General features: G+C 42.5%; 2 protein-coding genes across 2 annotated transcripts; one reads left to right on the forward strand and one right to left on the reverse strand.

Moving 5' to 3' along the window:
• The first annotated feature begins 583 nt into the window (after positions 1 to 583).
• LOC100712258 (N-fatty-acyl-amino acid synthase/hydrolase PM20D1.2) lies at positions 584 to 14,307 on the forward strand. The gene is made up of 13 exons (XM_019349746.2): positions 584 to 873; positions 955 to 1,041; positions 10,718 to 10,953; positions 11,040 to 11,126; positions 11,222 to 11,355; positions 11,440 to 11,559; positions 11,699 to 11,774; positions 11,852 to 11,913; positions 12,007 to 12,085; positions 12,180 to 12,251; positions 12,363 to 12,528; positions 12,616 to 12,715; positions 12,938 to 14,307. Exons 1-13 carry the CDS (start codon positions 654 to 656, stop codon positions 13,065 to 13,067), a joined length of 1,569 nt encoding a protein of 522 aa, XP_019205291.1. The 5' UTR covers positions 584 to 653; the 3' UTR covers positions 13,068 to 14,307.
• LOC106097698 (chitotriosidase-1) lies at positions 14,009 to 24,820 on the reverse strand. The gene is made up of 19 exons (XM_019349743.2): positions 24,703 to 24,820; positions 24,590 to 24,616; positions 24,299 to 24,503; positions 24,161 to 24,217; positions 23,900 to 24,065; positions 23,708 to 23,832; positions 23,505 to 23,628; positions 22,290 to 22,472; positions 22,048 to 22,164; positions 21,793 to 21,925; positions 21,357 to 21,561; positions 21,219 to 21,275; positions 20,958 to 21,123; positions 20,766 to 20,890; positions 20,563 to 20,686; positions 19,346 to 19,528; positions 19,112 to 19,228; positions 18,857 to 18,989; positions 14,009 to 14,420 (listed from the first exon to the last, which is right to left on the reverse strand). The coding sequence occupies exons 1-19, from the start codon at positions 24,725 to 24,727 to the stop codon at positions 14,161 to 14,163; spliced, it is 2,532 nt and encodes an 843-aa protein (XP_019205288.1). The 5' UTR covers positions 24,728 to 24,820; the 3' UTR covers positions 14,009 to 14,160.
• Between the last annotated feature and the right edge of the window lie 35 nt (positions 24,821 to 24,855).

Below are 24,855 nucleotides of genomic sequence, written 5' to 3' on the forward strand. Positions count from 1 at the left end.
GAAACAATAGCTATAAAGGTATAATAATAATAATAATCATAATAATCATAAATTATTATTATTACTTATCAGTAAGTTAAATTAAATGCAATTAAAGGAGTTAATGTTTAGTTAATATAATATAAAAAAATTATACTACATAAAAATAATGCTATATTAGGGTGCGCATAATAATAGTAATAATTATTATTATTAGTTAAACTCAGTGTGGTTTTCTATGTGAATATTTTGCCATTGTGGTCTTGTCACTATAGAAGTGATGCTGGACTAAAATTGTCCATTTTCTTAAACCTAATTGTAATATTGCCTTTTCAAAGAATTTGTCACTGTACTCACATGCATTTTTTTATGTTTGAAATGTATTTCAATAGAGGTTGTTTGCTTTGTATTTTGGCAATTATTTTACTACTAAAAATCTAAACGCCTTTTTATACTGCAAAACAAGACTTTGCTGCACGTCGTGAGGGAGATTGGATGCAAGCTTTGTATATTCTTTCTCCACCCGAATGGTGATTTGACTAAAACTGTGAAATAAACTCTTAAAACTGCTCTCTTGTAGGCGTGACTGTCTGTGTGCCAGCAGGTGGCTCTAATGAAAATTCAGCCCTCAGTCACAGTCGACGAGTTCCGCTGTAAACACAACAACCGCTACAATGACTGAGTCGGGTTCAAAGTTAAGAATATTTAAGATTTTAAAGATAATTATTAGCAGCTTGCTTATTACAGTCCTTTTGTTATTTACAATAGCGGCTATCAGGACTCTTTCACTGGACGTTAACGCCGGACTTCAACTCGCACACTGGGAAAAGACGAATAACAAATCGCTCGTCATTGACCACCATCAGAGAGAGGAGCTCCTTGCAAATTTTAAAGGTATTCGGAGTCGTGTTGTAGTGGATGTAGATGGAGACAGAGAGACTTCTGTTTGGTAACAATTTGTCTCCATTTGTCCAGAGGCAATCCGCATCCCCACCGTGTCATTCTCAAGAACGGAAATCAACACCACTGCGCTGCTTGAATTTGACAGATTCCTCCGAAAAGGTAAACCTGCCAGTAAAACGTGCTTAAAGTAGCTTCCTTTTATATATAATGTGCTCAACGTGGAACTAGGTGGTGGCTGTGGACGCTTGCACGCATGATTTGATCGGTCAGTTGTAGCAAACTCTAAACGTTAATGTAGTTTTTGTATGTCAAACTTGTATAGCGCTAATAAATGGAAACAAACCCAGTTAGCATTTGTTGTGCAGATGTACTTTGTTCCGTACACCTTATTCAGAAGTGACCTTTCGACGTCTTGCTGAGCCAAGGTATGTCGAAACGCTACACCGAGATGCACGTGGTTCAAAACACTCAAGTCACATGACCCATGACCCTTTGTCGACTAAGAGCACCTGGCTGCAGCCACTGTGGAGCTAACAGTCTAAAAAACTCTAAAATTAAGGAATTATTCACTAATGCTTTTCCCCCATATAGATCAAATCCAAATTCCATTTCACAACTGTTCTCCTGCAATCAAAAGAAATAAATCAGAACAAATTACCTAAAACTTCCCATTCCTCCAAAAGCTAAGGAGGTCCATTATAAAATACTCTCAGGCGTTTACCCTTCCAAAGAATTTCTCAGACATCATTTTGATATTAATAATAACTCTTGTTCTTTCTGTGATGGGAATATTGATTCGACAGAACTTTCATTTTACCAATGTATATACTTAAAGCCCTTTGGGATGATGTTCACTACTGGCTTTTCTCAAAGATTCCAAACTTAATTGAATTTTCTAAAAATTATATTGTTTTTGGATGTGTAATAAAAGAAGAGAAACTTTAAAATGTCTTAAATGTGATAATTATTAAGGGTAAATTCATCATTCATAAATGTTGATTTCTGAAAACAAAGCCGTCCTTTTTCACTTTTCACAAAGAACCCTGCCTCTTCTTCTCATCTGTAAAGTTTATGAACAAAAAACAAGCTGTGCATCATATGGTTAATGAACTAAAGCTTTTAGAAAACCCCTAGTTTATATTTTTATTTTATGTCTTTTAATTTTCATTTAAATTTTTATTGATTTTATTTTTTTATTTAGTTACTTATGTTTATATTATTTTTATTGTCTGTCTTTTATATTTTGAAATACAGCCTGTTCTGGTATTATCTCAAGTTGGAAAAACTATTTGAAAATGTTGCCATATTTGTTGTACTTGTTACATTTATTTAATTAATAAAAAACAAACAAAAAAAACTGGCGCTCCACAGTAACTGGAAACATGTAATTCAAATTTGAACACAGTTATGTTGCACAAGCCGTGTCTCAATAAGTGTGCTTGTGTGTACACAGTACATATAAAAAGTTTGAAGTAATACTCTTTCTGCGTCACAAAATAAACTTTTAAGATATTTTCAGGTGAGAATGTAGCTGTGTAAACTTCAAATATCTGCTCTATTTATCAAGACATCACACATTTGCCAAAGTGGGCCGACGTTTTTGGAGACGTCTGTTACCCATCAGATCGATAGCCGACCTGGGAGGTCAAGGCTCACTAGACTGGGCGAGAACAGTGGACATCGTTTTCAAACCCCCTGTGGTCTTTCGCTACTCAGGTTAACGTTTTCAGTGTTTTATTTGTTCCTGAGCAAATCGGTTTGGCTGAGATTAAAGTTAAGCTTCATAACTGGACTGTTTTATTTAATAGTGAAGTCTTACTTGTTGAGCTGTCAGTATACTTTGAATTTCACCCATCATATCCCCTGATGTAAAATGTTCTGTTCTTTTTTAAACAGCTGACTCCGAATGAAATATAACATTAAATATTTAAATTCAAGAGGAAACCTTTTCACCGGGAGCAAAAACAGCATGTTAATGCGTGGAGATCCTGAAGGCTGCTCCAAAAATGATCCGATTATATTTTAAATATTTGTTCAATTCTCTTCCAAACCCCAGCTGTCTATTGTAAGTGTCTGTGTCTATTAAAACAAATATAAAAGTGTTCTAACATCTCACCTCTTTCTTATTATTCAGACATACATGTATACTATTTTTATTAATAGAGAGATTAAGCTTGTGTTTTCATCAGTGTTGGGACTAACGCGTTATTAAGTAACGCGTTACAGTAACTACGTTATTATTGTGGTAACGAGCACGGTAACTAGTTATTATGCCAAAACCAGGAACGCGTAACTCCTTACTGGGATTTAGATAGGCTCGTTACTCGTTACTTCGTGTGGTGGATATCGCGGAGCTTCCACAGATTCAATAACATTAGCAAGTGGTGGAAGCCAGCAGGTGGATGAAGGAAAAGGGAGGCAGGAAGAGAGACCCGAAGCGGCCGCCGGTCAGCGTGTCAGGTGAACTGAACTTCAGGTAAGAAGTTATGACCTGCAGTCTATCGGAGTCAGATATAAACCAAGTTTAGGTGGAGTTTATTTTCGGTATGCTGACATTTTCGTACTGCGTGCTAGCTAGCATGACGGAGTTTCTATACAGCTGGGTGGGTGCTATGTTACTGATGTTGAACTTTATTTTGTTCATACGGTTAATTATTAGAGTTGCCAACCGTCCCGTAAAAAACAGAATCGTCTCATATTCAGAGAAAATATTACGCGTTTCGTACTGAGGTGAAAAGGAACAGTTTGTCCCGGACTTCAGCTACAATGAAAAAGACACAAAGCTGAAGCTGCACAGCTGCCTCTTCTTCTCTCATTCTCTCCTCTCCCGTTTCTACTTCAATCACGAAACTGATCAATGATCAGCTGATCGGCTTTTCTCTCTTGTTTATTTATCGCCCACTTTGCGCCAGAAAGAGGAAACCAGCGGATGTCGCGTTAAACAACAGCAGCACGTTTAAGCTTGATCAGCTGTTGTTAGAATTTATTTAATATTAATTTCTAGTATCAGCTGATGTTTGCTGGAGCCACAGCTGTAAAGCTGCTGGTCATGATATCGGTTTGTATATCTGGTGAGAGGGAAACATGCAGATGAAACCAGGAGATGTCCTTACTGAATCATCAGAGCTGAACAGGTGATGGAGAAACAGGTTTACCTGTTAGGTGACATGAATGAGTTGAAGGGAAGTTATGAGCTGTTTCTGAGAGACAAATAACACCAGCATCCTTTTCTACGTAGCTGACAGCTGGTAACTGTGCAGGGGCGGGTCTAGCAAAGTGTTGCCAGGGGGCCAGGTAGGGCATTAACAGGGAAAGGGGGGGACAAGGAAATACTTTTCTTTATTATTCTCATTTAAAATGTCTCGCTTTTAAAAAAAATAATTATCTGAGTCTTACAACAAACAATTGATAGATTGATACATATATACCATCAGAACAGTGTACATCACTGTCACAACAGTGTTTGTTTTCATTCAAAGGCTTTATGATTTTTCCTATAATGGCCTTATGAAAAGAACATCGAGGGAACAGTTTACCCTGCCCGGGATAGGGTTACCGGGGCCCCGCCCTGGAGCCAGGCCCGGGGAGGGTGCCCGAGGGCGAGCGTCTGGTGGCCGGGCCTTAGTCCATGGGGCCCGGCCGGGCACAGCCCGAAGAGGAGACATGGGCCCATCCTCCCGCAGGCCCACCACCCGCAGGAGGCGCCATAGGGGTCGGGTGCATTGTGTGCCGGGCAGCGGCCAGGAGCGGAGGCCCTGGCGGACTGATCCCCGGCTGCCAAGACTGGCAATAGGGACATGGAATGTCACCTCTCTGGTGGGGAAGGAGCCTGAGTTAGTGCGTGAGGTTGAGAAGTACCGGCTAGATATAGTCGGGCTCACCTCTACACATGGCTCGGGCTCTGGAACCAGTGTCCTGGAGAGGGGCTGGACTCTGTCTCAGTCTGGAGTTGCCCCTGGTGAGAGGCGGCGGGCTGGGGTGGGTATTCTAATATCCCCCCGGCTTGCTGCCGGTACGTTGGGGTTTTTCCCGGTGGATGAGAGGGTTTGTTCCCTGCGCCTCAGGGTCGGGGAACGGGTCCTGAGGGGGGGGGTGCTGGAAGGTGCCCCACCTGGAGACTCTGTTGTCCTGCTGGGAGACTTCAATGCTCACGTGGGTAACGACAGTGAGACCTGGAGGGGCATGATTGGGAGGAACGGCCTCCCTGATCTGAACCCGAGTGGTGTTTTGTTATTGGACTTCTGGGCAAATCACAGTTTGGCCATAACGGACACCTTGTTCGAACATAAGAGTGTCCATAAGTGCACGTGGCACCAGGATGCTCTAGGCCGCAGGTCGATGATCGATTTTGTAATCGTATCACCAGACCTGCGACCATATGTTCTGGACACTCGGGTAAAGAGAGGGGCTGAGCTGTCAACTGATCACCACCTGGTGGTGAGTTGGATCAGGTGGCGAGGGAGGACGCTGGACAGACCCGGTGCACCTAAACGCGTAGTGAGGGTGTGCTGGGAACGTCTAGCAGAGGCCCCAGTCCGCGAGATCTTCAACGCACACCTCCGGCAGAGCTTCAACAACATTCCGAGGGAGACTGGGGACATTGAGTCCGAATGGACCATGTTCAGTGTCTCCATTGCCGAAGCTGCTGCATTGAGCTGCGGCCGCAAGGTGGTTGGTGCCTGCCGTGGTGGTAATCCCCGAACCAAATGGTGGACACCAGAGGTGAAGGGAGCCACCAGGCTGAAGAAGGAGTCCTATCGGGCTTGGTTAGCCTGTGGGACTCCAGAGGCAGCTGACAGGTATCGACAGGCCAAGCGGAATGCGGCTCGGGCAGTGGCTGAAGCAAAAACTCGGGTGTGGGAGGAGTTCGGAGAGGCCATGGAAAAACACTTTCGGACTGCCTCGAAGAGATTCTGGCAAACCGTCAGGCGTCTCAGGAGGGGAAAGCGGTGCTCTACCTGCACTGTGTATAGTGCTGGTGGTGCGCTGCTGACATCGACTGAGAAAATTGTCAGACGGTGGAAGGAATACTTCGAGGACCTCCTTAATCCCACTGACACGTCTTCCGAGGAGGAAGCAGAGTCTGGGAATGAGGGGAATGACCCGCCAATTTCTGGGGTCGAGGTCACTGAGGCAGTTAAACAACTGCTCGGTGGCAGAGCCCCTGGTGTTGATGAGGTCCGCCCCGAGTTCCTGAAGGCTCTGGACGTTGTAGGGCTGTCCTGGTTGACACGCCTCTACAATGTTGCGTGGAGATCAGGGGCAGTACCCCTGGACTGGCAGACCGGGATGGTGGTCCCCATCTTTAAGAAGGGAGACCGGAGGGTGTGTTCCAACTACAGGGGGATCACACTCCTCAGCCTCCCTGGGAAAGTCTATGCCAGGGTGCTGGAAAGGAGAGTTCGTCCGTTAGTCGAACCTCGGATACAGGAGGAACAATGCGGTTTTCGTCCTGGTCGCGGAACACTGGACCAGCTCTTTATCCTCTCAAGGATACTTGAGGGTGCATGGGAGTTTGCCCAACCAGTCTACATGTGTTTTGTGTACTTGGAGAAGGCATTCGACCGTGTCCCTCGGGGTGTCCTGTGGGAGGTGTTGCGGGAGTATGGGGTGTCTGGCCCATTGCTACGGGCCATTCGATCCCTATACAACCGTTGTAAGAGTTTGGTTCGCATTGCCGGCAATAAGTCGGACTCGTTTCCGGTGGGTGATGGGCTCCGCCAGGGCTGCCCTTTATCACCGATTCTGTTCTTAATTTTTATGGACAGGATTTCTAGGCGCAGCCAAGTGGCGGAGGGCTTTCACTTCGGTGGCCTCAGAATCTCATCTCTGCTTTTTGCGGATGATGTGGTTCTGTTGGCTTCATCGGGTGAGGGCCTCCAGCTCGCACTGGAACGGTTCGCAGCAGAGTGTGAAGCAGCGGGAATGAGGATCAGCACCTCCAAATCTGAGGCCATGGTTCTCAGCCGGAAAAGGGTGGAGTGCCCACTCCGGGTCGGGGATGAGTTCCTGCCCCAAGTGGAGGAGTTTAAGTATCTCGGGGTCTTGTTCGCGAGTGATGGGAGAAAGGAGCCGGAGATCGACAGACGGATTGGTGCTGCGGCTGCAGTGATGCGGACGCTGCGCCGGTCCGTCGTGGTGAAGAGGGAGCTGAGTGTAAAAGCGAAGCTCTCAATTTACCGGTCGATCTACGTCCCGACCCTCACCTATGGCCACGAGCTGTGGGTAGTGACCGAAAGAACGAGATCGCGGATACAAGCGGCAGAAATGAGCTTCCTCCGAAGGGTGGCTGGCCTCTCCCTTAGAGATAGGGTGAGAAGTTCGGCCATCCGGGAGGGGCTCAGAATAGAGCCGCTGCTCCTCCACATCGAAAGGAGCCAGTTGAGGTGGTTCGGGCATCTGACAAGGATGCCCCCTGGGTGCCTACTGGGTGAGGTGTTCCGGGCATGTCCCACCGGGAGGAGGCCCCGGGGCAGACCCAGGACACGCTGGAGAGATTATATCTCTCGGCTGGCCTGGGAATGCCTTGGTGTTCCCCCGGATGAGCTGGAGGAGGTGGCTGGGGAGAGGGAGGTCTAGGCTTCTCTGCTTAGGCTGCTGCCCCCGCGACCCGACCTCGGATAAAGCGGATGAGGATGGATGGATGGATGGATGGCGGGCCGGTCTCTAGCCAAAATGCCCGGGACGATTTTTTTGTCCCAGTCCAGCTCTGTATTCAGCTCATCTGAAGTCTGGTGTTACCTACATCTTCCTATTCAGAAGGCAGAATTTCCAAGTTCTGAGTACAATCAAAAGCACCACGACTGCAGTTTTTGTGTTGGATGTAAAAAGCAGGCTAGAATCATGGCGGCGGTCAACGACGGTCCAGGCGTGGGATTTCTCTCGTGGAAATGTGCACATTATTTTTTCCTTTCTATTGGTAGGTGGCACAATGCACTTGTGGCAAGTAAGCAAGCTAGAAGACTGGCAATCTTGCTGGGTATCCAGTTACGGAAGCAACACATTAACAAGAGAATTCTGAGTAAAACCAAAGTTACTTTCCCTAGTAACTAGTTACTTTGAAAGTAACGAGTAACTTGAAGTAACTGAGTTACTTTTTTTAGAGAAGTAACTAGTAATGTAACTAAGTTACTAATTTAAAGTAACTTACCCAACACTGGTTTTCATGCATGTAATAAGAAGCTTATTAGACATTATGGAACAGATCATACATAAAAGCGAATTTTGCCAGAGTGCTTAAGATACTTTAAAAAAAAAAAAAAAAAGATCTTTTTTTTTTTTAGAGTGCTTAAGATACTTTAAAAAAAAAAAAAAAGATCTTTTTTTAAAAAAAAAAAGAAAAAAATATCTACAACATCATTTGTAATTTTCATTGTAAATATTAATCACAGTTAAATTAAGAGGGGATGACAGTAAAAACTCCGGAACGGTGATGTCATCAAGTACGCTGCTGTTCCAATTGTAACATGATCGTGCTGCGTACTTGCAGTTTTGGGAAGTTCGGACTCCCGTGTTTGCTTAAAAAGTCCGGACTCACGTACTTTAGAATTGAGAAACGTCCTTTGTTTTTGAGTTGTCCCGTATTGCAATATATTGGACGTGTTTCTACCTACTGTGGAGGTCACGGGTTTCAGGTTACTGTGGAGGTCATGCCCAAACAAATATCTTAGTCCAACCAGTCCCTCAACAATCTTCCACCTTGTAGAACATAATTAAATGTGGAAGAAGCGTTGATACAGATGGACAAACAAAAGTAAATAAATAGGTGGGACTGAAAAGCTAAGTGAGAAAAAGAAAAAGAACTTAAAAACAGATGCAAATGTGTCAAATTAGCCGAGATGTTAACAAATGCACCATCAACAGTAGTACTAGCAGCAACTAATATAAAGTCCTTGCGGTCACAAGAGGCGGCTGTTGCTAGAACAAGCCAAGAAAAGTGCAGCAAGAGGTTCCCAACGAAAGATTGGACTCTTCCTGATGTACTCATGGATTGTTGTTGTTTCATCCTGGATAGTTGTTCTGACACTCATATGTCCGCGGCATCCTTCCTTCCACCTGAGACCACACCACGTGGTCTCAGGTTGCTGAACTTTGGGTGAAACCCTCCATGGCAAGGAACTTCCTTGTCTTGATGTCAGTAGCTTCTATTTCCTCCTTTGGCCAGCTGATTATCTCAGTATAGTATCTCACAATCGGCAGGACGTGTATCCCCGCCCCCACTGATCATGGTAGGCCACCTGGACCAAAAATGGTAGGGCTGATACTTTATTGATTTTTCAGTCCAGTCAAGGCCAACCCAAAGGTGTTCTGTTTGGTTGATGTCAACGTCTGACTGCACACCAGTCAAGGTCTTCCACCTCGGACTTGCTCATCCATGACTTTATGGGTCTTGCTTTGCGCACTGGTGTGCAGTCATGTTATAGGGCCATCTCGCTGTTGGGAGCACAAGTGTTCCTTTCACTTGAACTAAGGGACTGAACCCAACTCCTGAAAACACACCACACTATAATCCCCCCTCCACCAAACTTTACTCTTGGTTTGTGTCAGTCAGACAAGTACTATTCTCCTGGCAACTGCCAAACCCAGATTCCCCCATTGGATTGCCAGACAGAGAAGTGTGATTTGTCACTCAAGAGAACAGGTCTCCACTACTAGAGTCTAATGGCGGTATGCTTTATATCCCTTCCAATCCATTCCATGAAGCTCTCTACACACTGTTCTTGAGCTAATCTGATGGCCACTTGAAGTTTGGAGGTCTATAGAGATTGATCTGCAGAAAATTGGCGACCTCTGTGCCTCAGCATCTGCTGTTCACATGACTGTGGATTATTTAGTAGCAAGGAAATTTCACGCCTGGACTTGCACTGGAATTCACTGAGGTCCTGAGATCAACTCATTCTTTCACAAATGTTTGTGGAAGAAATCTGCATGTCTAGGTGCTTGATTGATTCCATGGCCACAGGTGCATAAAACCTGTGGCCATGGAATTGTTTGGAAGACCTGAATTTAATGATTTGGATGGTCGATTTTTGACTTTTGGCAATATAGTGTATTTTGGTAAAATGATGCCAAGTCATGTAAGGAAAAGAAGCTGACTCTGCCCAAAGACAGGTGAAAAACTAATATTTTCAAATAAAAGTCCTTACGTATAAGAATTGAAGATATTGCTGCTTGATCTTCACTTGTTCAATTGGAAAACTGCCATTTTGTCTTTTAAAAAAAAAAAAAATTGTCTGTCAATACTGGAGATGGTTGTGTGGGAAAATACTAGTAAATCACAAGTTTCTGAAATACTCAGACCAGCCCATCCGACACCAATAGCAGTTCTGGGTTCAAAGTCACATTTATTTCCCCCATTTTAATGCTCACTTTGAACTTTAGCAGGCCACCTTGACCATGTCTTGATACCTGAATGCACTGACTCGATTGCATGTGATTAGCTGATTAGATATTTGTTTTAATGACTAGTTAAACAGGTGTACCTAATAAAGTGACCAGTGATTGCATTTGTAAAGCATTTGCTGCAATTTTCATAGCCTCCTCTATCAGTTGTTTTATCTCACTTGTGAAATGAACCTTTCTATAGTTCGATTTTAGCAGGTGACTGCTTGCGACAGTTTCTAAAATGTGCGATAGTGATTTTATTTACCATAGATCACCACTTGCTCAAAGCTGGAACCAGTAGTTGCTTTTTGTAGTTGAATTTTTACGATAATCCAGAAGTCCCAATCATGAAAAAGTTATCATAAATAAGTCATGAAAGCTAGGATGAATTTAAGATAAGAATTGCTCTTTCAGCTTGTTTTTTTATTTTTTATTTTTTTGTTTTTGCCAGCCTTCCCTACAGTTTTCTCTTCTAGCTTGGTTCATCATGAATTGGTGGCAAACTACAGCCACTTGTTTTGGGTGAAAGGATCACAGCCTGAACTGGTGCCATACATGCTGCTGGCCCACATTGATGTAGTACCTGCTTCAGAGTCAGATGGTTGGGAAGCACCGCCATTTTCTGCAAAGGAGATCGATGGCTTCATCTACGGCAGAGGAACAATAGATGACAAAAACTCTCTAATGGTGTGAAAACATATTACTTTTGTGTGAGCTTACTTTTAAACAGACTTGAGGTATATTTGGCTAAACTGCTGATTTATTTCTTCTAGGGAATACTTCAGGCGCTGGAGTACTTGCTGTTAAAGGGCTATGCTCCACGCAGGGGATTTTACATCGGTCTTGGTCATGATGAAGAAGTATGTTAACAGTTTCACTATGACATTACAAACTTAAAAGGGGTTGGGAAATATCACATTTTAATGGCTGTGCTCTTCAAAATCTCTTTTTGAAGATCAGTGGTCTCAATGGAGCGATGAACATAGTGCGTGTTCTGAAGCAACGTGGTGTCCAGCTGTTGTTTGTCATGGATGAGGGCCTGACTATATTTGATGGAATCATTCCTGGTCTTGAAGGACCTGCTGCTCTGTAAGAACCTGCCTGAACATGTGTTGTGTTGTGCACTTGTGTTGATCACATCTTATGTGTATGTGTACAATTTATGATTTGCAGAATCGGGTTAAGTGAAAAAGGCCAGGCCACTGTAAAGCTTAGTGTGTCTGTGGCCCCTGGTCACTCCTCGATGCCTCCCAGGGAAACTAGCATTGGGATCTTAGCCACAGCAGTCAAAAGGTGAGAGGAACATTGTTTTTAAACTATAATGAGTTCTGTTTAGCTTCTCTGTTCATATGTTTCACTGCTTACCACAATTTTTCTACACCGTGTTTAGAAAGCTAGTATAAAAGATTTAACTGTCATCCTGCTTCTTCAGACTAGAGGACAACCCAATGCCGAGGTTATTTGGTTATGGCCCTGAAGGTGACACTTTTGAGCATCTGGCCCACAAGGTAGGGTAATCTAAATACTTCTTTACTAGTGTACTTATGTACTTATTCTTTACTAACTACTAATTCTTTGCCTTCAGTTCAGTTTCCCACTAAAGTTCATAATGTCGAATTTGTGGCTCTTCTCTCCGCTCCTTAGCAGGTAATAACTACTAAATATCATTTAAATATAAATTCAAATGTCATGTTTTCTTGTGATTGGTTCCAGTGAAATAGACCAGTTTTTATGTTTCAGGATACTTGAAAGAAAACCAGTATCTAATGCATTTGTAAGGACTACCACAGCAGTCACCTTTTTTAATGCAGGAGTAAAGGTGCAGTGATTATTTTAAATTGAATGTAATTCAAGTAAGATTATAAGCCTGTTACTTTTCTTTGTAAAAATTCAATATTTCCCTCCTTGTATAGATAAATGTTATTCCTTCCCTTGCTGAAGCTTATGTAAATCTACGAATTCACTCAGCGCAATCGGTAGAAGAGGTAGAGTTTGAAGTTTTATTTTCCTTTATGTCGTACATAGTAAGACATGAGAATTCATGTCTTACTATGTACACTTTGACATGAATATGAGATGTGTGCTGTCTTTTCTAGGTACTGGACATCATCAAAGATACAGTTGGTGATCAGCGAGTGAAGGTAGAACTTGTTTATGGATTTGACCCTCTACCCATCAGCGGTGCTGATGAGAAGGCCTTTGGCTTCCAAATTATTAAGAAAACGGTGTTGGACCTGTTTCCAACAGTTACAGTTGCTCCAGGTAGAGTTCATACAGATTTGTATGGAAGCATTTTAAAGCATCTTTCAGGACATTATAAGTGATTTAATACAATATTTAAATGTGCAGCTATCTGTGTTGGAAACACAGACAGTCGACACTTCATTGACCTGACCAAAAATATTTATCGGTTTTCCCCGGCTTGGTTTAAGCCAGGTGACCTTGAGAGGTGAGAATTCAGCAGTTTTTAATACTGACAAAATATATTTTGCCAAAAATGGCTCCAGACCTCAATTTAAAATTGAACAAATACAGTAAGAAGAATTCCACGTGCAGTGATTATTTCTCAACTCTAGGAATACAGATCATGCAGCATGAATAGAAGAGGGGAATATGTAAAATACTTTGTTGTTCCAGGTACCATGAATCTTTTTTTTTCTTTGTTTCTCAGATTCCATGGCATCAATGAAAGGATTTCCACTAAGAACTACGAGGAGATGATCGTTTTTTACTTCAATTTGATCCAGAACTGTGACATTAGGAAGCTCCCTGAGCCCCACAGCTCGGTCCATGAACTCTAAGCAATTGACAACATTGGTGATAAGATAAACACATGAATAGCATACAAAATGCACGGATACTGCACTAAATAACTTTTGCATTATAGAATTAGACACTACAATTTTGCTAATTTCAAAGTGGGATGTACTTTTATCTTTTATGTGGACTACTGACACTTTTCAGTGATATGTGACTAGATAGAGCACTGACCTTTCTGCAGTAAAATCACTGTGAATGCGCTATCTAGAATTTTGCATTCAAGATTAAGTTTTGGTGCTATATGCAGACTGATGTACTATTTTTTTCCTGAACTTTGTGGTGGTATAATATGATACAATTAACCAATTATTATATATTTTTCTTTGTGGGACAGTGATAGTAGTGCAGTCATAAAGATACATTTCATGGCTTTTTGATTTGGACTGCTCATAATGAATGGTACAAATGGCAGCACTACCTACAGGGATGCTTAACTTGAATCAAACACTGGACTTCATGTTCAAAGAATGCTGTGTTTTACTGGCTGACTCATTAAAATGATTCCAGATTTGTAAATGTGATTGAGTCTGTGCACAATTTTAGATGGGGTGTTGTCGTCAACCCGAGTCTTGTGTCACCTAGGATTTTCAAAATTATTCCATACTTGCATGTACTAAAAATCTCAGATGAGTCTGAATCCTGGCCAGTTTGGCCTAACAGAATTTTCTATAAAATTTTATAATGAAGCACAAAATGAAATTCCCTTTTAAATGTGTACTATATACAGTACATATGAGCAATTTTACCACAGGTTCATTTTTAAAAAAATGTCTTTTTAAGAATAAATAACATTTCTGAAAATGTGTCAGCCTTATCCAAGTAGGAAATTTTTACTTACAATAAAAATGGCTTTAATGTAGAGCAAAGCAGACAAGAGGATAGAAAGTTAAGCAGTTATTAATTGAAGCAAATGACACACAAGTGGTTTTGCACAAAATTGCATATTACCTTCGACAGATGGAACATAATGACCTTCAAAGTTAAACTGTCCAAATGTGACATAACATTATAGTGACCCATATGGTAATAAAAACAAGCGGAAACCCCAAACTCTGAACAAATAGTCCAGAGTCTCTAGGGCCAGTCACAGCACTTACAACTTTCTCGAAAGACTAAATTAGCTGGGCAGTTTTGGATCCACGTGATGCCATTGGCACAGTTGTAAAAAGAACCTGGAGCATCAGGTTTGGCATAGAGCCCACCAATTTTTGTAGCACAGAAGTTGTCAGTGGTTGTAGTAGCGATTGATGGTCTGGGATGAGGCAAAATGCGATCCTTATTTGTTGATGTCTCCTGATTCAGGTTGGTGTGAGCAGTTGGAAGTGGAGGAAGATCTGTAGAAACAATAGCTATAAAGTTATGATAATAATAATAATGATAATCACAAGAATCATAAATTATTATTATTACTTATCAGTAAGTTAAATTAAATGCAATTAAAGGAGTTAACGTTTAGTTAATATAAAATAAAAAAATTATACTACATAAAAATAATGCTAAATTAGGGTGCGCAAATTAATAATCAGTTAATAATTAAACGTTTGGTAGTGTGCATGTTAGTAGCATACAAGCTCTTTATTAGTCAAAGTTGTTAATAATGCTAACAATAAAATTCTTCGCAAAACCTAAAAAATTTGTAATTAAAGCTGTTGTACATGGATGTAGAGGCCTATAGTCAATACTCTTTGATAGCCCTTAATAACTGCAGTTGTTTCTTATGAACTGCAAATGTTAATAATGTTCAGATAACCTCCTATTAAATGATGGTCTCTTAGAATGTGTTTTCATTTGCTCCTTGTTCTAAAGTGAGCTGTAAGTCATTAGAAATTTGGCACTTGGCACACAAAGGCTCCGTACAAGTTTTTCCTCTTTACACTTCCCTGTTGCAATTAATATGTTCTTTTCTCAGGTGTTCCAATAAACCTTAATCAAATTTAGATTTATACACACATTTTATTCTATTAATTTTTTTAATGGACAACTTTAGACATTTTAAAATGGTATTAAAATATTTTTACACGTATTTTTCCTTATTTTTTTTTCTAAATGCTCAGAACAGATCTCCTCCGTAAACTTTCTGTTTCTTTCAGCTGACCAGCTTTCGGTTTGTAAAAGGCCAGAAAGATATTCAACAGTGTCTCTCTGTTTCATATTATACAGATCCATCCATCCATCCATCCATCTTCATCCGCTTTATCCGAGGCCGGGTCGCGGGGGCAGTAGCCTAAGCAGGGAAGCCCAGACCTCCCTCTCCCCACCCACCTCCTCCAGCTTATCCAGGGGAACACCAAGGCGCTCCCAGGCCAGCCGAGAGATGTAATCTCTCCAGCGTGTCCTGGGTCTGCCCCGGGGCCTCCTCCCGGTGGGACATGCCCGGAACACCTCACCCAGGAGGCTCCCAGGAGGCATCCTTGTCAGATGCCCGAACCACCTCAACTGGCTCCTTTCGATGTGGAGGAGCAGCGGCTCTACTCTGAGGCCCTCCTGGATGGCTGAACTTCTCACCCTATCTCTAAGGGAGAGGCCAGCCACCCTTCGGAGGAAGCTCATTTCTGCCGCTTGTATCCGCGATCTCGTTCTTTCGGTCACTACCCACAGCTCGTGACCATAGGTGAGGGTCGGGACGTAGATCGACTGGTAAATTGAGAGCTTCGCTTTTACACTTAGCTCCCTCTTCACCACGACGGACCGGTGCAGCGTCCACATCACTGCAGCCGCAGCACCAATCCGTCTGTCGATCTCCGGCTCCCTTCTCCCATCACTCGCAAACAAGACCCCGAGATACGTGAACTCCTCCACTTGGGGCAGGAACTCATCCCCGACCCGGAGTGGGCACTCCACCCTTTTCCGGCTGAGAACCATGGCCTCAGATTTGGAGGTGCTGATCCTCATTCCCGCTGCTTCACACTCGGCTGCGAACCGTTCCAGTGCGAGCTGGAGGCCTTCACCCGATGAAGCCAACAGAACCACATCATCCGCAAAAAGCAGAGATGAGATTCTGAGGCCACCGAAGTGAAAGCCATCTGCCACTTGGCTGCGCCTAGAAATCCTGTCCATAAAAATTATGAACAGAACCGGTGACAAAGGGCAGCCCTGGCGGAGCCCATCACCCACCGGAAACGAGTCCGACTTATTGCCGGCAATGCAAACCAAGCTCTTGCAACGGTTGTATAGGGATCGAATGGCCCGTAGCAATGGGCCAGACACCCCATACTCCCGCAACACCTCCCACAGGACACCCCAGGGGACACGGTCGAATGCCTTCTCCAAGTCCACAAAACACATGTAGACTGGTTGGGCAAACTCCCATGCACCCTCAAGTATCCTTGAGAGGCTAAAGAGCTGGTCCAGTGTTCCGCGACCAGGACGAAAACCGCATTGTTCCTCCTGTATCCGAGGTTCGACTAACGGACGAACTCTCCTTTCCAGCACCCTGGCATAGACTTTCCCAGGGAGGCTGAGGAGTGTGATCCCCCTGTAGTTGGAACACACCCTCCGGTCTCCCTTCTTAAAGATGGGGACCACCACCCCGGTCTGCCAGTCCAGGGGTACTGCCCCTGATCTCCACGCAACATTGTAGAGGCGTGTCAACCAAGACAGCCCCACAACGTCCAGAGCCTTCAGGAACTCGGGGCGGACCTCATCAACACCAGGGGCTCTGCCACCAAGCAGTTGTTTAACTGCCTCAGTGACCTCGCCCCTGGAAATTGGCGGGTCATTCCCCTCATCCCCAGACTCTGCTTCCTCCTCGGAAGACGCGTCAGTGGGATTAAGGAGGTCCTCGAAGTATTCCTTCCACCGCCTGACAATTTTCTCAGTCGACATCAGCAGCGCTCCGCCAGCACTATACACAGTGCAGGTAGAGCACCGCTTTCCCCTCCTGAGACGCCTGACGGTTTGCCAGAATCTCTTCGAGGCAGTCTGAAAGTCTTTTTCCATGGCTTCTCCGAACTCCTCCCACACCCGAGTTTTTGCTTCAGCCACTGCCCGAGCCGCATTCCGCTTGGCCTGTCGGCTGCCTCCGGAATCCCACAGGCTAACCAAGCCCGATAGGACTCCTTCTTCAGCCTGGTGGCTCCCTTCACCTCTGGTGTCCACCATTTGGTTCGGGGATTACCACCACGGCAGGCACCAACCACCTTGCGACCGCAGCTCAATGCAGCAGCTTCAGCGATGGAGACGCTGAACATGGTCCATTCGGACTCAATGTCCTCAGTCTCCCTCGGAATGCTGTTGGAGCTCTGCCGGAGGTGTGCGTTGAAGATCTCGCGGACTGGGGCCTCTGCTAGACGTTCCCAGCACACCCTCACTACACGTTTAGGTGCACCGGGTCTGTCCAGCGTCCTCCCCCGCCACCTGATCCAACTCACCACCAGGTGGTGATCAGTTGACAGCTCAGCCCCTCTCTTTACCCGAGTGTCCAGAACATATGGTCGCAGGTCTGGTGATACGATTACAAAATCGATCATCGACCTGCGGCCTAGAGCATCCTGGTGCCACGTGCACTTATGGACACTCTTATGTTCGAACAAGGTGTTCGTTATGGCCAAACTGTGATTTGCACAGAAGTCCAATAACAAAACACCACTCGGGTTCAGATCAGGGAGGCCGTTCCTCCCGATCACGCCCCTCCAGGTCTCGCTGTAGTTACCCACGTGAGCATTGAAGTCTCCCAGCAGGACAACGGAGTCTCCAGGTGGGGCACCTTCCAGCACCCCCCCCAGGGACTCTAAGAAGGCTGTGTACTCTGAACTGCCACTCAGCGCATAAGCACAGATGACAGTCAGGACCCGTTCCCCGACCCTGAGGCACAGGGAACAAACCCTCTCATCCACCGGGAAAAACCCCAATGTACCGGCAGCAAGCTGAGGGGATATTAGAATACCCACCCCAGGCCACCGCCTCTCACCAGGGGCAACTCCAGACTGAGACAGAGTCCAGCCCCTCTCCAGGACACTGGTTCCAGAGCCCGAGCCATGTGTAGAGGTGAGCCCGACTATATCTAGCCGGTACTTCTCAACCTCACGCACTAACTCAGGCTCCTTCCCCACCAGAGAGGTGACATTCCATGTCCCTATTGCCAGTCTTGGCAGCCGGGGATCAGTCCGCCAGGGCCTCCGCTCCTGGCCGCTGCCCGGCACACAATGCACCCGACCCCTATGGCACCTCCTGCTGGTGGTGGGCCTGCGGGAGGATGGGCCCATGTCTCCTCTTCGGGCTGTGCCCGGCCGAGCCCCATGGACTAAGGCCCGGCCACCAGACGCTCGCCTTCGGGCACCCTCCCCGGGCCTGGCTCCAGGGCGAGGCCCCGGTAACCCTATCCCGGACAGGGTAAACTGTTCCCTCGATGTTCTTCTACAGATCCTGTCTGGGTTAATAAGTGTCAGTGTAATAGTAGCTTTAGAGCGTTTGCTGTGAGTGAGAATTTACATCCCAAGTTCAAAGATTTAACCAGTATTCATTTGGATACATTGAACACTTGTTTTGTGTTTTATTTATAAAAAAAAAGGATCATCCTTGAGTGCTTTTATGACAGTATGACCAGTCTTTTATTGAGAAAGAGCAAATAATGTTAGGATTGTCACTTAGGATTGTGTTGTAGCCTTCTTACGTATTTCATTTAACAGTCATTAGGAAACTATGATAGAGTATAGTTATCCCAAATAAGGCATTAACAGCCTTTATATTGACTAATTGGAAAATATGCATACTAATAAGTAACTGGCTAGCTCAAAACGAACATTAAATGCTAATGTATGAATTTTATTACCTGGAAACAAAAGAGAGCGAAGAGAACTGATGAGGGGGTATCGTCCCTGTCCACAGAACTGTCCATTAAAGTCGTCTAGATCCAGAGCCCAGACAAAGGCTCCTCCAAAAGTGTTGTTTTTTAGGTAACGGACCTGAAGCAGTAACAATAGGAACAATTTAATAACAGTATACGCATTTTAATGTGATATGTGTTTTTAGTACCAATGTTATCTGGCAAAGAAAAACTGAGCAACATGCAGAAGCACATGTCTACCTTAGTCATAAAACTTTCTATATTGTCATATCCAACCCACTCGTTTTGTTTGGTGGCATATGGGACCTTCTGATCCTCAGTCAAGTGGGCACTGGCCCCTTGAAGAAAGGTGCAAATCTGAAAACGGATAAAAAAACGTACTCTGTGTGGCAACTTGATATATTAACACTGATTTGCTACTAAGACATAGGAACTGACTTAAAATGAAAATATTAATATGAGAGTGCTGTTTACCTCATAATAAGACCAGACGCCGGACTCCCTTGTAAATGTGCCAGCAGCAGCAGGGCTGCTGACAGGGGCTCCAACTTGACTGGATTGAGTAGAAAGACGAAACGTGCGTCCGTATGTAGCAAAGCCCATATTTAACTTTTGTACAGGTGTTCCCTTTTCCGCCCAGTACCTCATAGCAAAATCCTAAAATGTAAATATATGTAAGTTATATTGTCATTAATATTAATATTATTAGGTTCAGTGACTCACTGACTTTATAAATAATTCGTGATTTAAATTCTCAAGTGTTAGAGATAGAGAAGGGTGTAAAAATGGTGACAATCAATGTCAATCCATCGTCAGTTGGTTGAGAACTGTGTGGAAAAGCAGAGAGTGGATGAGAGCAATTGCAGTCTGAAACAACTGTCCTTGAAGGGCAAGGGCTATACTAAAACTCTGATGTTTTATGTTGCACTGGTAACTGGTATTGTTATCGCCAATAATGATATCTGCATTGTTTTCATAGTCATTTCTGCACTATATTAATATTTTTGTGTCATTGTGAAGTCATATAATGTTGTATCAAAAAATGTTTTAAAGAGCTCAAAAAAAGAAAGTGCTTATGTCCCCCTTTGACTAATATATTGCTTCAAAATTTGGAGACGATCTAATCGAAATGAAAGCTTTTTCCTAATACATACTAAAAGTTTTGTATTTTTCATCTTTATTCATATGATTGGAGCAGAATTAGCTGAAATCTTTGTCTTTTACATGCTTTAAAACTTGAGATTTTAACATATTTAACATTTTTATCCTATTTTCAGTCATTGTGTAATTTTGAGAAATAATATAGTGTCAAAGTGATGGTGTAGTTTCTTGTGCTGCTCTCTCCATACCCTTTTAAATGATATACAATTCAATATGGTTTCTTGAATTTACTTCATAAAGATCAAATGTTTGGCCAACCTAGGTACGCATGCCCCCCAAGACCTAGTATATTGTTGTGAAGTCTGAAGATGACCCATAAAAAAAATTGTGTATGTAAAGTTTTTACTGATTTTCACATTGACTTTAAAAAATTAAATCACCTTAGATCAGCTTGTTGGTATCTATCATTACATAAAATCTGAAATTATATCTTGGAAACACTAGACCGCTAACAAACAGACAAACAAACAAACGGAATGGATTACATAATCCCTCTTTTTCAGGGGAGAAAAATGAACCCATCTACTCACAGTATTTAAGTAAACATGGTCCCCAATATCTTGGGATCCTTTGTATAAGGGGCTGTTATGTCCTGTGACACGCTCCCAGGTACCATGAAAGTCATATGTCATCACATTAATAAAATCGACATACCTGATAAAGTGCATGAGAGGTCAAGGTCAGCAAAACAGGTTTTGCAGGGCATACGATGTGATATTACTAATAAGCTTACTTTGATATCGCTGAGACTTCATAACCGGCATCAATGGTTCCTTTAACAGCAGACACGGCAGCAGAAATCATTAACCTGGGCCGTCCTGTTGATGTTCCCTCTGCCTCAAAGGCCTGTAGTAGCTCCTATAAACCACAGAAAAGAAAGGTAACTTTATGGTTCATGCCAAACATCAGTAACTCCAAATCTCACCTTGCATAACACTGTGAATCTCTGCTTGTCCTCCAGAGGGCTTCCTCTTGCTGCAGGGTATTCCCAGTCTAAGTCTAGTCCATCAAAATCAGATTTTCTCAGTAGTTTGATAGAAGATTGTATAAATGTATTTCTGTTGGCTTGTGTTGACACCATAGTAGTGAACCTGTGAAACCGATTGGTAAAAGAAAGGCACAATTAAAAAGATCTGCATAAAGAGAAAATTTATGATTGGTAATTGTTTTATGCTTAGTGTCCCACTTTTGTGTTCCAAAATTCCAACCTCCAACTGCCAGCAGGGTTTTAAGATTTGGATTCCTGTGGGAATATAAAGATACAGCAGCAAAGATTATTTTTTCTCAACATTTTGTAAGTGATATGAAGAGAAAATGGACTGACCTTTGTTTGAGTCCATTAAAGGATCTATAGAGTTCCTCATCATTCCATTCTATGGTCACCAATTCATTTGCCTCATTAATACCAGAAAAGGCATAGATTAGGTGCGTACAAAGGTTTGGATCAATATTTGAAGGCATAAACCTCCCATTACCAGGTCTGTATTGGGACCAGTTTGTGAAGTAACACACAAGTCTGGAGGATGAGACTGAATATGAAAGAACATTTTTTAAATCTCTTTAAAACATTATATGACTGTTCAATATAAAAGGGTAAGTACAATTTATGAAGTCACCCAGACTGCCAAAGGCGAGACAGAGACCTTAACAGTTGCTTTTTTTTTGTTACATACAAATAGTTAAATTGGAAAATATGCATACTCATAAGTAACTCGCTAGCTCAAAACAAACATAAAATGCTAATGTATGAATTTTATTACCTGGAAACAAAAGAGAGCGAAGAGAACTGATGAGGGGGTATCGTCCCTGTCCACAGAACTGTCCATTAAAGTCGTCTAGATCCAGAGCCCAGACAAAGGCTCCTCCAAAAGTGTTGTTTTTTAGGTAACGGACCTGAAGCAGTAACAATAGGAACAATTTACTAACAGTATACGCATTTTAATGTGATATGTGTTTTTAGTACCAATGTTATCTGGCAAAAAAAAACTGAGCAACATGCAGAAGCACATGTCTACCTTAGTCATAAAACTTTCTATATTGTCATATCCAACCCACTCGTTTTGTTTGGTGGCATATGGGACTTTCTGATCCTCAATCAAGTGGACACTGGCCCCTTGAAGAAAGGTGCAAATCTGAAAACGGATAAAAAAAATGTACTCTGTGTGGCAACTTGATATATTAACACTGATTTGCTACTAAGACATAGGAACTGACTTAAAATGAAAATATTAATATGAGAGTGGGGATTTCTGTTTACCTCATAATAAGACCAGATGCCGGACTCCCTTGTAAATGTGCCAGCAGCAGCAGGGCTGCTGGCAGGCGCTCCAACTTGACTGGATTGAGTAGAAAGACGAAACGTGCGTCCGTATGTAGCAAAGCCCATATTTAACTTTTGTACAGGTGTTCCCTTTTCCGCCCAGTACCTCATAGCAAAATCCTAAAATGTAAATATATGTAAGTTATATTGTCATTAATATTAGAGTTATTAGGTTCAGTGACTCACTGACTTTATAAATAATTCGTGATTTAAATTCTCAAGTGTTAGAGATAGAGAAGGGTGTAAAAATGGTGACAATCAATGTCAATCCATCGTCAGTTGGTTGAGAACTGTGTGGAAAAGCGGAGAGTGGATGAGAGCAATTGCAGTCTGAAACAACTGTCCTTGAAGGGCAAGGGCTATACTAAAACTTTGATGTTTTATGTTGCACTGATAACTGGTATTGTTATCGCCAATAATGATATCTGCATTGTTTTCATAGTCATTTCTGCACTATATTAATATTTTTGTGTCATTGTGAAGTCATATAATGTTGTATCAAAAAATGTTTTAAAGAGCTCAAAAAAAGAAAGTGCTTATGTCCCCCTTTGACTAATATATTGCTTCAAAATTTGGAGACGATCTAATCGAAATGAAAGCTTTTTCCTAATACATACTAAAAGGTTTGTATTTTTCATCTTTATTCATATGATTGGAGCAGAATTAGCTGAAATCTTTGTCTTTTACATGCTTTAAAACTTGAGATTTTAACATATTTAACATTTTTATTTTCAGTCATTGTGTAATTTTGAGAAATATAGTGTCATAGTGATGGTGTAGTGTCTTGTGCTGCTCTCTCCATACCCTTTTAAATGATATACAATTCAATATGGTTTCTTGAATTTATTTCATAAAGGTCAAATGTTTGGCCAACCTAGGTACGCATGCCCCCCAAGACCTAGTATATTGTTGTGAAGTCTGAAGATGACCCATAAAAAAAATTGTGTATGTAGAGTTTTACTGATTTTCACATTGACTTGATTTTCATGAAAATTAAATCACCTTAGATCAGCTTGTTGGTATCTATCATTACATAAAATCTGAAATTATATCTTGGAAACACTAGACCGCTAACAAACAGACAAACAAACAAACGGAATGGATTACATAATCCCTCTTTTTCAGGGGAGAAAAATGAACCCATCTACTCACAGTATTTAAGTAAACATGGTCCCCAATATCTTGGGATCCTTTGTATAAGGGGCTGTTATGTCCTGTGACACGCTCCCAGGTACCATGAAAGTCATATGTCATCACATTAATAAAATCGACATACCTGATAAAGTGCATGAGAGGTCAAGGTCAGCAAAACAGGTTTTGCAGGGCATACGATGTGATATTACTAATAAGCTTACTTTGATATCTCTGAGACTTCATAACCGGCATCAATGGTTCCTTTACCAGCAGACACGGCAGCAGAAATCATTAACCTGGGCCGTCCTGTTGATGTTCCCTCTGCCTCAAAGGCCTGTAGTAGCTCCTATAAACCACAGAAAAGAAAGGTAACTTTATGGTTCATGCCAAACATCAGTAACTCCAAATCTCACCTTGCATAACACTGTGAATCTCTGCTTGTCCTCCAGAGGGCTTCCTCTTGCTGCAGGGTATTGCCAGTCTATGTCTAGTCCATCAAATCCAAATTTTCTCAGTAGTTTGATAGAAGATTGTATAAATGTATTTCTGTTGGCTTGTGTTGACACCATAGTAGTGAACCTATGAAACCGATTGGCAAAAGAAAGGCACAATTAAAAAGATCTGCATAAAGAGAAAATTTATGATTGGTAATTGTTTTATGCTTAGTGTCCCACTTTTGTGTTCCGAAGTTCCAACCTCCAACTCCCAGCAGGGTTTTAAGATTTGGATTCCTGTGGGAATATAAAGACACAGCAGCAAAGATTATTTTTTCTCAACATTTTGTAAGTGATATGAAGAGAGAATGGACTGACCTTTGTTTGAGTCCATTAAAGGATCTATAGAGTTCCTCATCATTCCATTCTGTGGTCACCAATTCATTTGCCTCATTAATACCAGAAAAGGCATAGATTAGGTGCGTACAAAGGTTTGGATCAATATTTGAAGGCATAAACCTCCCATTGCCAGGTCTGTATTGGGACCAGTTTGTGAAGTAACACACAAGTCTGGAGGATGAGACTGAATATGAAAGAACATTTTTTAATCTCTTTAAAACATTATGTGACTGTTCAATATAAAAGGGTAAGTACGATTTATGAACTCACCCAGACTGCCAAAGGCGAGACAGAGACCTTAACAGTTGCATTTTTTTTTGTTACATACAAATAGTTAAATATCAAGTTTGCATCTGCAAAATTTGTATTTCAATTTCCCTTACCTGAGATCACAATTAGGATGCGCATGATAGTTGAGGTCAGACTGGTAATGTAATAAAACAGAGCAGTAAAGAAAAAAAATATGCAGAATCTATGATAATCATTAACTCAAAGTAAACGAAATGTCCTAAAGTTAAGGACATTCTGGTATTGCT

The sequence above is a fragment of the Oreochromis niloticus genome, linkage group LG20 (genome assembly GCF_001858045.2).
Source record: "Oreochromis niloticus isolate F11D_XX linkage group LG20, O_niloticus_UMD_NMBU, whole genome shotgun sequence".
Classification (NCBI taxonomy): domain Eukaryota; kingdom Metazoa; phylum Chordata; class Actinopteri; order Cichliformes; family Cichlidae; genus Oreochromis; species Oreochromis niloticus.